This window comes from Hemiscyllium ocellatum, chromosome 34 (genome assembly GCF_020745735.1).
Source record: "Hemiscyllium ocellatum isolate sHemOce1 chromosome 34, sHemOce1.pat.X.cur, whole genome shotgun sequence".
NCBI lineage: Eukaryota > Metazoa > Chordata > Chondrichthyes > Orectolobiformes > Hemiscylliidae > Hemiscyllium > Hemiscyllium ocellatum.
In genome coordinates, this window is record NC_083434.1 from 29944599 (window position 1) to 29959832 (window position 15234).

The following is a 15234-nucleotide window of genomic DNA, read 5'->3' on the forward strand; positions in this document are numbered from 1 at the left end:
CCATTGATCCCAAGCATGATCCCAAGTCCCTCCTGTGTTTTTCATTTCAATGCACCATCCGGCATTCATGTTCACAATTCTGTCCGAGAGTTTCAGTGAAACTCAACAAAAGGTAGAAGAACAGTGCCTCATTTTCTATTTTAGAAACTTTACAGCCTCTGGACTTGACATGAAGTTTAACAACTTCAAACCATGAACTATGTCCTTTTTTGATTTGTGTGACTCTTCTGTATTCACCCATACCGCCAAATAAAATCTTAAATTCTCCTATTAATATGTGTACTGCCCACTCCTACTCCCTATCCCTCTTCCCCTCTCTCTCCACCTCCCTCTCTCACTCTTCCTGCCTCCCTCTCACTCCGCCTTCCTCTCCATCTCTGCCTCCGTCTTACTCTCTCACTTGCTCTCTTTCTCTGTCTCTCTGTCTCTCTCTCTCTCTTTCCCCCCCCCGCTATTTGCCCCCCCAGACCATCTTCCTCTACATGCCGCCTCCTTCTCTCTCTTTCTTTCTTTTTCCCTCTTACTCCCCCCCCCCCCCCACACTCTGTCTTTCCACCCCTCCCACTTTCTCCCCACTGTGACTCCTGCGATCTCTAACCCACTTTGCCCCCTGAGCTTTCCTTCTGCTCCACTTACTTCTCCCCCACTTTATTCTACTCTACCAAAATCATCAATTTTCAAACTCCTCCTCAAGTTCCCAAGAAGAGTTAGGTTGGTCTTGAAGCATTAACTCTGTTTCTGTCACCACAGATGTTGCCAGAGCTGCTGGGCTTTTCCAGCATTTTCTGTTCTGATTTCAGATCCCAGTAAGTGCTGGATTTTACTTCCAATAAAAGCCACCTGTTCTAAATAAGCACAGACTCTAGCCTTGCCAACATAGTCGCAGAAATGTGAGGAGCATATTTTCCTGAGTACATTCATGCCTAAGCAAGGTTTGAAGTGTTAAAATGTACCTCTGGGGAAATGCACATATGGGCTGGAGACATTTATAGTGAACTGGAACCATTAAGCCTCTCCAGTAAAATGGCAACATCTTTGGTTGTCTGACTGGCCTGATCAAGATTAGCTTTTTTTTTACTTTTATGGTGACTTGTTTGTCCTTAGTCTTGTATAATTATGACAGGTGCAAGGGGATGCAGTCATTGGTCTGCTGGTAGTAATTTCTTTTCTACAGTCCCAACTGATGGAAAGTTAGCGCTGCAGTCAATTTGATCCCTCCATTCACTGGCTTAAAAGTGTGTCCCCGATTTCTGTAAGGCATTGAATAATGTCATAGTCTCATACACACTGAAGCAGACCCTTCGATGCAACCAGTCTGTAATCCCAAACTAGTCCCGCCTGCCTGTTCCTGGCTCATGTCCCTCCTATTCATGTACTTACACCATTTAGAAGACACTTGGTAACTGTGCCAACATCCACCAATTCACCAGAAAGTTTGTTCCACACTGTGTTTTAAAAAAAAAAGTTGACCCCTCGTGTCTTTTTAGAAGTCTTGTCTTCTCACATCTTAAAAATATGCCCCCTAGTCTTGAAATTCTCCCATCCTAGGGAAACGACACCTAGCATTAACCCTATCTATACCCCTCATGATTGTACAGGAAGTTCCTGGGTTACAAATGAGGTCCGTTTTTAAATCTGTTCGTAAGTTGAATTTGTAAGTAAGTCAGAACAATTACGTACAGTTCACACTCTAGCGTCAATTAGTCAAACATTTATCTTAGTACATATTTTACCTAAAACATCTTAAATATAAAAATACAGTAATAATAAATTTATCAATGGTACAGTATTTATAATTACAAAAGAATGTGTGTGTGTATAGGTATATAAAAAATTAAAGAAACATTTCTTAAACTGTTAGAAAAGATAATGATTAAAGGTTAACACTTCCACTCATCCCAATCGATGCCTTTCATACCGGAAGGGGCATTAATTATAAATGAAGAGGACTTTATTAATTGGAGGATGGACCTGGTGCTGGAGAGGATGGGCCGGGTCATGGATTGACTCTGCTGCTGGAAAGTGGGGGTTTACTTCTAAAGTCAGTTTCTTAAAGTAAACATCAAGGATAGGTTTTCTTTTTCTCATTATAACTGGCCACCTTCCTCAAATGCATCATCTGCTCCAGCTTCAGAAGGCCCTAGTTGGTCAGTGAAAACATGCAATCTTTTTGAGTGTTGCACAAAGTAGTCTGCCCATTCGTTAGTCCAACTCAATTTTTCAAAAAATAATAGGCTGTACAGAGGTCAGTTCATAAGGATGGGCTTTTATAGGTAGGGCGTTCATAACCCGGGGAAAGCCTGTATAAACCTCTATAAGGTCACCTCTCAACTCTAATAAACGGCATTCAATTAGCATCTGTTGAAAAGAAAGGGTGGCTTGGCACATTCAACGTGGAGTAAAAAGTGAGGTCTGCAGATTCTGGAGGTCAGAGCTGAAAATGTGTTGCTGGTTAAAGTGCACGTGTCAACGTGGAGTCTATTTCTAGACAAATATAATTCTTAAAAATTTCTGTTCTGAATTTTGTTGCTGGGTTTTCCTGATAGTTAATTTGGAAATTCATAGCCTGACATGGGAAATGAGGTTATATAGACAAGACAGTTCCATTTGGAGTCAGACCTTCATCCATGCTGATTCAATTGACCTTGACTGGACTAGGCAATACAGCAATTGTCCTTTCCACCATGGAACGTAAAGAGACTCAGACTCCTGCTGGAAAGTATAAATTTACAGATGGTGGATGATGGCACAGTCGAGCTCTACTGTAAAACCCCAAGCACTCAAGGTCTTTGCTAATCCATTGGGATAAATGGTTACTTTGGCAAGACATTAAAAGGTAAGCAGCAATGTGCCCCAGCATGATTCGATATCCTCAGTGTTGGAAAGTGCACAGTCCTAATGCAGGTGGGTTGTGTCAGTCAGGTAGAAATTCCTGGTTAGTCCTATTGTCACACCCCTCGTCAATTCCATGTCAATCTCATTCCTATCGGGTCTTTGACAGCCTTTTTTCTGTGTTCTAAAGCAAAGCTCCTGCTGTTTCCAGGCAGAGAACGTACATTTGAAGTGAGCAGAGAAGCAGAAGGAGAGAGTCAACAACTGTCGCAATGAACCAAAAAACTGCAGTCTTCCATTTCAGTCTTGAAAGACTCCCATGGCTCTCAAAGGCCAGTGTGTGTTTGCTTTGGGTTTTCTTTTCTCTCCTACAATATTCTTTGAAATGAGAGTCTGTGGGGTTTTGTGCATTCCAGCCATTCTACTTTATAATATTCTGCAGGTGGAATTACCAGGAAATCATTCCTACAGATGTTATTTTATTGGAAATGCATGTATGTTTTCATTTTGAAAACTGTTTTCTTAATAAGTGAATGGTTCCTGTAAGGTCATGAGATCCTGTGTGTTCATTCATACGTGAAGAGTGCACATTCTTATCCATCTTCTTTTGAGTTGTGTTTCCCCCTCAAGTTATTTTTGAAGCTGTTTCTCTGGACAAGATACAGTGTCAATCTGAGTTGACAGGTCTATCGTTCATGTATTCGACTGCTTCATATTTTGACATTACTTCTTTCCCATTTTTCTCCCACTATATGTAAGTGATGACCATTACGTGCTCATGCTTGTCATGGTTGTTGGTTTAGTCATCAGATATAATTCTCTTACTGTTCTTCAAAATTGTCAATGGGATCTTTATCCGTTTGGACCAGCAGGTACTTATCCATAAGGTATGACCTTCAACAGAGCAGTACTCTTTCAGAAATTCATTACATTTAGCAGTAATTTTTGAGCTCCCAGGCTCAAATAGATTTTGAACCCAGAAGTTTGTGATTCAGAGATGGGATTGCTGCTCTGCTGCTAATTGGTCCACAGCTACTGATTTGGCTAACTGGGTTTAGAACATAGAACAATACAGCACAGAACAGGCCCTTCGGCCCACGAGTTCCAAGTATTCTTCTACTTGTGCAGCGTAGTTGATCTAGCAACCAGTGGACGAGGAGAATATTTGCACAAAGGTGGAATCATCTACAAAACCCAAATATTCCTTAATTCTTTATTTTTTATAATAAAGAACACGACTTGGTGTGCTTTTGAGTGGGATGCAAAAGTCTTCGAGGGAAGTATGCGAACTTTGAGCGTTGACGTAGCAGTCACTCTCAAGGTTGGGCAGCACAGTGGCTCAGTGGTTAGCACTGCTGCCTCATAGCAGAAAGGACTGTCTATGTGGAGTTTGCAAGTTCTCCCAGTGTCTGCGTGGGTTTCCTCTAGGTGCTGTGTCTGGTTTCCTCCCACAGTCCAAAGATGTGCAGGTTAGGCAGTTTGACCATGGGGAATGCAAGGTTACATGGATAGGGTGGGGCATGGGTCTGGGTAGGATACCTTTTTGGAAGGTTGGTGTGGACTCGATGGGCTGAATGGCCTGTTTCCACACTGTACAGATTCTGTTCTGATACAGGGAATTAAGGGGAGAAAGACAGAAAAGTGGAGTTGAGAATTATCAGATCAGTCAAAATCTCATTGGTGAAGCAGACTCAATGACCCAAAAATGTAACATCTGATCCTATCCCTTATGAATTGGTAATGGTAGAGAAACAGTATGCCTGTGTTCATGTGGCATGCAGTTAACTCCTGGCCCCCATACACTTCGTCTGTGCTCTTTTGGTGTGGAGTAATTTGGTTTTCCTGATCTTCAGATGGGGTTACTATGGGAGATCAGTGGGCTCCCGTGGATTGTCAAGCCTGTGGTTTCTACTAAGGTTCTGGTGATCAGAGCAATGAGCATATTGTAGGTCAGCAGAGGCAGTGCTCCTAGCTTCTTACCTCTTTCTTTGAAAAGAAATACATGTGAAAACATATATGCTCAAGAAAAGCATTCTCCTGTCGTTTGCATCCTAGTATTTCTTAGCAATGTGGTCTATCCTAAACCTATAGCCACCATTCTGAGAACTCAAAAGCTGTTTCATGTGCATAGTCTAATTCTGTGTGAATGTGTAATTTCCTTTCTCAGAAGACAGCTGCAGATGGGAAGAGACAGGAAGTCATTGTGTTAGACTCAAAACGGAGCAACGCCATTAACATCGGACTGACCGTATTACCACCACCAAGAACAATCAAAACTGCAATTCTGAACTTTGATGAATATGCCTTGAACAAAGAAGGTATAGAGGTAAGCATTTCTGTGGATTTTCGCTCTGTGTAATAGGGGAATGGGATCAGTCAGGAGAAGCCTCCTGTTTGGGCAGTTGGCGTCATTTTTAATTTCTCAGTTGGTATTAAAACAAATGGTGAAGCAACATGTTTTGAACAACAAAAATCTTAAAATCTCAGTTTGTGTGCAAGGGAACCAACTTACTTTTGATATCTTGAACATTCCCTACACCTCAATCCTGCTAGGAGAAAGTGAGGACTGCAGATGCTGGAGATCAGAGCTGAAAAATGTGTTGCTGGAAAAGCGCAGCAGGTCAGGCAGCATCCAAGGAGCAAGAGAATCGGCGTTTCTGGAGACGGGCTTATGCCTGAAACGTTGATTCTCCTGCTCCTTGGATGCTGCCTGACCTGCTGCGCTTTTCCAGCAATACATTTTTCACCTCAGTCCTGCTGCCAAGGGGCAAAGGTCAAAGTTGCAGGCCTCCACCTGGAATTGTGGAAAATGAATTACCTTGAGTCAGATAGGTCAAGTAACAGGTAGAAACGTACATTCAGTTGATGTAAACTTGTGCCCATCTTCCTGTGTAAGCCACTTATTTAGGCAATGAATTTAGTTGATCAATTATGGGAGATTTTCTGTGTTAACAATTAGCATCAAATCGACCAGGTTAGGCATAGCACTGTGCGCTGAAGATCTAACCAACATTGCATCATTTTTTTAAAAATGTCCAAATTAGCAATAGTGGTGATTCAAACATTACTGTGAGGGCTTGTGACTTCCAAGGATAAAATTTTTCATTGGAAACAGAATTTTCCCAGCTGATTTTTAAGTGTATTGTAGGGTATTGAAATTTCTGTAATTCACAATGTGGGCCGAAATATAAGTGAATGCCTATGATTACCTCCCTGATGGAACTTCCTATTTCAATTACTCACCTTCACAACTCTCTCAACACAATGAGTGGCATCATCAAGTTATTTTGGTTCATATGTTCATTAATTTGCACCACATCTGAAACAGCAGTAACAGGTAATGTGAAGAAAATACATCTTGTGTGACAAGAGATACATTTTACACTGAAATCTATTTGGATGAAACTGCATATTTTTGCAGCTTGTTTCATGTGGATGTTTTGGGAGAAATATTAAATGAGTATACTCACTACTGTGACTCCCCAAAACAAGCAGGTCAATTAAAAATGTTCTACTCTGACTTCAGACTCCATAAACCATGAGAAGAAAGTAATCCCTTATTCCAGTGCTGTCCTCCAATCTTCTGATTCAAACAAGCTGCTGCTCCACTTTCTGATTTGATCAGTTAAAACTGGTGGCCCCTAAAGTCAGTGAGAAAATCTATAATAATGCAGAGATTGGAGCTGAAATGTTGACTGTGAACTTAGAGAAAGTAGTGTACCTGAGTGATCATGCAAGGTAAAATTCCTCTGTTTGCACAGCTAGATTGAAATTGTAAACCATGTTCAAAAAGCCTTCCAATCCTTTATTTAAAAAAAATACTTTTTAAAAGAATTTCACACTCCCAATTCAAGAATGAAACAACAGTTTCACATTTTGAGACACTTATTGTAACTAACAAACTATAAGCACTATAGACTAACATTATTTTTGTAGACACTCTATACTTTTAATTATGGAACAGAATATATAACACAAGTGAAGACTCGCTATCTAGTTTATAGATATTCAATTCTCCTGGAACTACAGCAAAATGATCCTTGCCTCCCTAATGCTTGCTTTCGATCTATTCTTAGAAATGTTTTAATTCAACGGTCTTTCATAGTAAGCTTCCCCATTGACTTCTTTCTCTATCCAGGCAAATATTCCAGCCTTTCTTTCACTCCTCACCAATTTGGTCTTTCTAGTCTGAGCACAAGCTTCCCACTTGCAATCCTGTACAGCCTCTAGCTGTTTTCTGTCTCCCAGGAACACTCTGGTTACCTATCTGGGAGGCTCAGATCTCCAGAAAAGATCTCATCAAAGTCCATCTCCTTGTCAGTGTAAGTCTTGTATCCTGGTAGATACAAGTTGAGTAGCTATTCTTTACAATTATCTTTTATCTTATGGGCAGTTTACAGAAATGTTTATAACCCAATATTTACTCTATCTGCTATTCGCTCAGGCTGCTGCCATTGTCTCCAAGTGCAAAACCCCCAGTAAACAACTATTTTATATTCAAACTGCGACAAAGGACCGAAAACCACTACTGCTTGCTGTCATGCAAACTTAGGACAGATAACATGATTGCCTTCATTTTGTCTTGTTTATTGTATCAATTACATATTTCTAACAGGCAACATGAAACCCCATCCCCACACCCTGACCAAGAACAAAAATTAATCACTGACCTAATGAGTGTCTGTAAACACGCTCTGAAATGTAAAAACTAATAACACCTTAGCAATTATATTGTTGAACATAATATGGAGTATTCTTCCTTGTGCTGCTATGTTTATCATTAAGCAATGCACCTTGACAGCATTGCAATCTTTAAAGTGTATCAACTAAATAGAGGGGAAGTAAGGATTCCAAGTTCATTCTGTGGCAATCTTTTTTTTAAAGTTCACACTCTCATTGTGTACAAGCATTTGTTTCACTGCTCTTGGCTTCTGATACACATCACAGTCAACCTTTGCTCTCATGCCGATTTGAATGTTTGTGTTTCCATGTCGTTGCTTTGGATAATTGTACCCTTGATCTGGTTTGGTTAACTTTATCAGAAGCAGCAGTGCTGATGGGGCCACCATTGTGAGGATGGAACCCGTTCCACAGGGTGTTTTTTGGTTGTATTCCCACCCAAACAGCAGGGAGATGCCCATCACCAGAGAGTTGATCTTTTCCCAGAGGTTGACTGGAAAACCCCAAAACTTCCTTCTGAATTAGCCTTTAGTGTGGCTCTTAATGCAGTAATAATCTGCAAACGTGACTAGGATTGATGTGCTGAGACTGACGTGCAGTACAGTTCTTAGTGCGCTCCTCTCCCATCCAACCACCGCTTCCCTTTCCTTTGTGTCATGTCCAGTCTCAAATCCAGCTTAAGCCAACCCTCGGCTTCAGGAGGAAACTGGCAGGAATTTACCCAAAGCTACTGTTGCATGTGTTACTGGTGGCTGATTTGGAGCAGTCAGTGTTGGACTGAGGTGGACAAAGTTAAAAATCTCACAACAGCAGGTTAGAGTCCAACAGATTTATTTGGAAGCACTGGCTTTCAGAGCACTGCTCCTTCCACATGAACCTTTTGGACTATAAACTGGTGTTTTGTGATTTATAACTTTGGTGGCTGACTTGGCAGAGGCCCTGAAATAGACACAATTAGTGGCGAACAAGTGGGAGAAAATACATTTAAACTTAATGAAGGTTTAACAGCAAAGTGTGTGGTTCCTTTGCTGTACTCTAAATTAAAGCAGCTATCCGTCGGTTTAGTTCAGGTTTTCAATTGCTTGCAAGAAGACTGAACTGTGGATGATCAAAATAAATTGGTGCATCTGGAGGGCCATATTTCCTGAATATCGTGTTCAGTATTGCCACAAATGTCAGGGATCTCAGCTCTCCTCCTCAACACCAGCAAAGCCCCCACCTCAGCCCACCCTGGACTCTCCCAAATGTTCCCGGAAGTTAGATCGGAAGAAAACAATAACAAAATAAATGCAGCCAGTTCTCTCTAGTTACTACTCACTTATGTAACAAAAAAATGCATCTACATAGCACCTTTCGTGGCTCAGGACATGCAAAGCATCCACTTGATGTGGTGTCACAATTGTAAGGTAAATAACATGGCCAGCAATTGACATGCAGTGATATCCCAAAAACAGCAGCATGATAAATAACTAGGTAATTTTCTATGTTGAGCTATTGATTGAGGGAAAGATATTGGTCAGAACATCAAAGGTTTCCTTGCTGTTATTCAAAGTAATGCCACAGGGTCTATTAAATGGCCTGGGAGAGCAATCAGGGTTAAAGTTTAATGTTTAGTCCCTTCCTTAGCACTGCACTGCATTGCATTGTTCACCTGGATTACATGCTTCTATCACTGGAGTATAACTTGAAGCCATGACTTTCCTAGTCCAACATTACTGTCATTGAGAAGTTAACGAAGAAGTGAGAGAAAAGGCCTTCTGACCCATTCATCTTTGACCATCAAGTCTGATGATGTAGCATCTAGTTTCATTTTTAGTATCTCTAATGTACTTTCCTTTATCTTTCTTAGCAGATTTTTTTCAAATTTTTATCTGTTATAGGATTCGTGTTTGTCATGTCTGACAAAGTCGCCAAGGTCCAACTATAAGGAAGATACATTCTTGTAGAATCTAACTGATTTGAGAGTTGGCCAAAATTGAGATTTTCTCTTTTTGAACAAATTTTGCTACAGAATTTCCTTTCAATGTTCACCCTAAGATTTGATATACTGCACATTCAGGCATTCACAAGTCAGAAGGATTGTACGTCACCATGCACATCTTTACCCGACATGATGTTAAACAAATTAACATCTAGGGTTTGATGATTCAGACCCTCTTCTGCTCATCATCTCCAACACTGGAAAAGAAGAGTGACTCATCTTAATTGTATAACTAGGGGACAGTCCTGTGTAGAATAGTCACTCTCCAAAGTAAAATGCACAAACCCAAGAAAAGAAAATTCCCAGATCCTGCAGGCAATTAATAATGAAATGGCTTTCATGTATCTGATTTTGTTTTAGAAAATCCTGACCATGATTCCCAGTGAAGAGGAAAAGCAGAAGATCCAGGAGGCCCAGTTGCTGAATCCCGACATTCCTTTGGGTTCTGCAGAGCAGTTTCTTCTAACTTTGTCTTCTATTAGTGAACTCTCAGCCAGACTCCAACTCTGGGCCTTCAAGCTAGACTATGAGACAGTAGAGAAGGTAACTGCAACCTAGAAAAAAAACATGATTTGTTTGTATGTGCAGTATTTGATTAACAGCATGGCCTTCTGATGTCCACTTGAATGGATAGCTAAATAATATCCTTTTGCTTACAGGAATTATGACTTGCTACCGGTTATGGATATTAATGAGTGTGATTTTTTCTCACTGATAATAGGTGCAATTATGGTGAGGGAGTAAGTGTCGAGATGTGTAATCTTGAGCAAGACAATAATTGCAAGAGTGATTTTAGTTCAATTTAATCCGTTGCATGTTTATTGGTTGCTAAGGGGATGGTTAATGAAGATACAATGTTTGATAGTATGTCAACAATGCAACTCAACGTAGTTTGAAAGGTGATATTTTGCAAGGCCTCTGAGTATTGTTCCCTGTTCAGTGCTGAACAGCTGATGCTGCAATGAATCTGAATCTGCTAAACTAAGGAACTGCAAGTGAAATTGAGGCTAATATTCTATCATTTAATAAGATACCATGGCTATATAGTGATTTTTTTCTGTGGGATGTGTTTGTGGTATTCGAGCAAGGAATTTGCGCAACTAACATTCGTGAGCTGTCTTTTTTTCATGAACATGAATTTCTTGGTGTAATGTAGCTTGAGGGATTTGAACGTAGAAATGGCATTTAGCTTTATTGAAGGATCATTAGACAAGCTGATCAAAACTGAAGGAACCACAGGTGCTGTAAATCTGAAACAAAAACAGAAGTTGCTGAAAAAAGCTGAGCAGATCTGGCAGCATCTGTAATGAGAAATCAAAGTTAAAGTTTTGGGTCTGGTGACCCTTCCTCAGAACTGGATAAGAGATTAAGTTGATGTTTGGATGAACATACGTCAGCGGCTTGCCACCACCTTGTCAAGGGCAACTAGGGATGTATAATAAGAGGTGGTGCAGTGAATGACACCCATAAAGGATTTTTTTACTGTCATACTGTGCATAATGTAACAAATGCTTGTGACCTTGGTGGTGTGATATGCTTATGTTTTACTTGCAGGAAGTTGCAGAGCCTCTACAGGACCTGAAAGAAGGCATGGACCAGTTAGAGAACAATAAAACTTTAAGATACATCCTAGCAACATTGCTGGCAATAGGGAACTTCCTAAATGCATCAAATGTAAGTTTGAGTGTCTTCTTCTTCTGGTTGTATATTCTTAATTTATGATGGTTGAGCTGAGCTATTTACTTTTGTGCTTCCTGCTTCATTCATTCATGCATTGTATGAATTAGGAATAGGCCATTCTGCTCCTTGAGTCTGTTCCATTGTTCAATAAGATGACAGTTGATCCAAACGTAGCCTCAAATCTGCATTCATGCTTATCCCTTTCATACCTCACCATCCCAGCCCCACTTAACAAAAGCATTTACCCATCCTAGTTTTGTCTCGTTCACAAGCTTTGGAATTCTGCTCCAACAACCAAAGCAAATATCAAACCAGGCAGTCATCTTAATAGTGACCCTTGTGTGACCCTAATGTGTTTCCCTCAAGTCTGAATAAAGATAGTTTTACTCTCTGCTTTCTTTGTTTTAGGCATTTTGATGCATAGGCTGCTGCTACCCCATGATTCCTTTAGATGCCAGATAAAGAAACTATGGGTTGGTCATTTTCAAGGCCAGAAATTCAAGGCTGTTGACTAAATTTGTACTAATTTGATGTATGCCAATAAACAAACAAATGAGTAGATTTGTATGGGTCAAAAAAATAACAACACCCAAAGACTTTCAGCAAAAAGTCATTTATTCTTCCTTTGCACAAGAATAGGCACAAATTTGTACAGCATTATTTGAGCCTGATTGATCTTAAATGACGACAAATGTCAATATATTGAATTATATCATGTACAAGAAAATTTGATCATGGGAAAGGTGATGCAAGGGAACATTGGGGGTTTGCTTTTGACATGGAGCTCACTCAATGAAAGGTTTATCAATAAACTAAGTGTACAAGTCTGATTTATGAACAACCTATCCATTTTCCAGTTATTAACATTGCTCATCTGTTTTCATGTTACTTGCATAATGGATTTGGAAATAAATGATTTAGTTTTAAATCATCTGCCCTGATGATGAGATAATGTTGTCATGTATCAATGAATAGCTTAAAAAAAAATACAAGGTTCAGCTGTGCACATCATGGATTAGCACATTGGCTGAAGGATCTTGGGGGTAGAATCTAAGTAACAAGGGTGAAAACGGAATTGAACTAGATCAAAGACATTGAGGGAAAGAAATCTCAGCTCTAATAACCTTTTGAGCTAACAGTCTGAAGTAAAAATGCCTGGAAACTCTCTAAGTCAGAATAGTGAGAGAAAAGAGCGAGAGATAGTTTAATGAATGGCTATGTGATTAAATAACAAAAGGGAAAATGGAATAATGCTTTCTGGGCCGATAGTGGGATAAGGAAAGGAACAAAACATGGGACTAGAGGAAACCTAAATGGTTACAATAGAACAGGTAAATGGACAGGCTGAGCAGATCATCTTGGCAGGGCTTTCCAGACTTGAATGACAGAAATAAAGGAACCTTGGTGGACAATTCCTTAGAACTCTGATGCCAGCACAAGTAGACAGGGTGGTGAAGAAGACATGCTTGCCTTCATTAGCTGTTGTATAGAATATATGAGCAAGGAAATCTGGCTGCAACTTTATGAAACATTGATTAGGCCACAGATGGAATACTGTGTACAGTTCTGGTCGCCACACTCTCAGAAGGACGTGATTGCACTGGAGAGGGTGCAGAAGAGATTCGCCAGGATGTTGCCTGGGATATAAAGCTTCAGTTGTGAGGAAAGACTGGCTAGGCTGGGTTTGTTTTTTGGAGCAGAGGAGACTGAGGAGGATCTGACTGAGGCAAACAAAATTATGAGAGACATAGACAGAGTAGTCATGATTTGGAGATGCCGGTGTTGGACTGAAGTGTACAAAGTTAAAAATCACACAACGCCAGGTTATAGTCCAACAGGTTTAATTGGAAGCACACTAGTTTTCGGAGCGAGGCTCCTTCGTCAGGTGGTAGTGGAGCACGCTCCAAAAGCTAGTGTGCTTCCAATTAAACCTGTTGGACTATAACCTGGTGTTGTGATTTTTAACTATAGACAGAGTAGTTCATGAGATTCTCTTTCCAAAAGCAACCATGTCTAATACCAGAGGGCATAACCTTAAGGTGAGGAGCCAGTGCTTTCAAGGAGATCTGAGGAAAGAAAAGTCACCCAGATGGAGTAGATATGTGGAATGTGCGACCTGATTGAGTGGTGGAAGCACATTCTCTTGCAACATTTAAGAAGCATCTGAATGAAACTTAAAATGCTGGGGCACAGTAGGCTGTGGGCCAAGTGCAAGCAAATGGGGTTAGTGTAGTTTTGTGTTTAGTGATGAGCAAAGACATGGTTTGCCAGAGGACCTGTTCCTACTGCATGACGCTGAAAGATAGATGGATAGAATCTTGGACATAGATCAATCCTTAGATTTTGTTCTGATAGGAAGCCCCACACTCCAGGGAATAATTCGCACCACCTTCCATCAGGTTAGTGCAGGAGGCTGAACCCCTAGAGTAAGTAAAGTGAAGAATTAGTATCACATTACTAGAAGCTCAGGTTATGATTTCAGATTATATGAAGTTATTCAGGAAAGCTATCACCCTGTTTGCATTTGGGGGTCTCCTGAATCTACAGAAGACTACTTGTTGACTGACAACATTGAAAGCTATTTTAATTTGGGATAATGTTTGGGGCCTACGGTGGTTGGGTGAAAGGGAATGAAATAGCAAGTGCTAAATCACTTGCATTGGCGTGGGTTTTTGGGGAAGGGGGTGTGTGCAAGTGGCCAGTCTCCTTTAGAATGCTTAAAGTATAGGGGAGATAGAAGTGTATTTATGAAGAGACGTGATGCTGAATGATTTGTTGAATATGGAAGCTGGTGGTCAAAATATAGGCAAGGTAAAATGTTTTGTAATAATTATCATAATATTGAGTTGCAGAGAGAGGGAGAAAGAAAAATCAAAGACTGGTTTAAAATTTTAAGTTGAACATCATTCAACTGGAAGGAATGTTACGTTACCTGCAGTGCAAGCTGTTGAACTGTTTAGGTGTAAATCTATGAACAGGACAAAAGCTCCTGTCCATTTTTGCTTTGGTATAAAATGGATATGCATCACTAAAAGGCAAAAGTTTACTTGAGTAATTAAGCAACCATGTTCGATAAAATACTGTGGCAAGGTAAAGTAAAAGGCTTATAGAAATGTGAAGAAACTGGAAATCTAGACTGGATGCACTTATAAAGCGAGTACAGAGGAATGTCATGAGGTGCAAAAAGGAAAACCATGCTAAGAGCAACATTTTATGGTACTGAGATGCAATGGTCAAGGTAAATATGGGCCAATGAAAGATGCACCCAGGCAAGACTGTGTTGAGCAGTATAGAATGTTCAGATTTATTATGTTAATTTTGACAAAGCAGGAAGTTAGTTTCAAAAATCAGCCACAAGGAAACCTATACTCCAGTCAATATAAAGTAAATAGCGTTGGAGTTTACCGAATTGAAATTAAATTTTTAAACAGTAGAGGAAGTAATGAAACCCAATGCCAAGTGCCAACAGTATTATTGTTAAGCAACAGGAAAAAAAGTTATGAATCCGTGTCACTGGGATCAGTTTACAACTTAGGTTGGAAGTATGTATCTCTCTACTCATTGAGACTGACATCTTCGTAGCTGCTGAAACTGTATATAAAAGCTTCTATTCAATGGCTAAAACTATAGAGAATTAAGTTGGCTTATATGCTAATATTGAGAATGTGACTTTTTAAAAAAAAAATCACATCTACATTAGGAGAAGAATGGGAAACCTTCCTCGAAGCATGAATATTTACAAGGAAGCTTATAGTAATGTCATTTTTAACTAGCTTTAGTTGTGCAGTTTACTCGGTTTAAAAGTAACCCATTTAAGTAGTTCACGTATAGATAGTGATTAAATGTGCCTTTTTAATCTGACTGCAGTTCACATTTTTTTTCTTGTGTGTTAAGGAATTTTGATGTTGGTCCAAGGTTTAAAAAGGACCATATGAAGATATTAGGGAGTTGTTGGTCAGACTTGGCTTCTTGAACTGCAACATTCTTAACAGGTTATGGTTGTCGGCAGAAGAAACTTTACTCAGAAGATTTTGCAATAAACGTAAACTTTTACAGTGAGC

The 15234-nt window shown here is 40.0% G+C and overlaps 1 protein-coding gene across 3 annotated transcripts in view; it reads left to right on the forward strand.

Moving 5' to 3' along the window:
- Positions 1 to 15234, forward strand: part of fhod3b (formin homology 2 domain containing 3b) — a 609516-nt gene that overhangs the window by 547615 nt on the left and 46667 nt on the right. For all 3 annotated transcript variants that reach the window (XM_060850278.1, XM_060850279.1, XM_060850280.1), the window contains 3 exons: positions 5000 to 5158; positions 9854 to 10036; positions 11048 to 11167. In XM_060850278.1, the coding sequence (XP_060706261.1) occupies positions 5000 to 5158; positions 9854 to 10036; positions 11048 to 11167 (462 nt within the window). The remainder of the gene's footprint in view (positions 1 to 4999; positions 5159 to 9853; positions 10037 to 11047; positions 11168 to 15234) is intronic.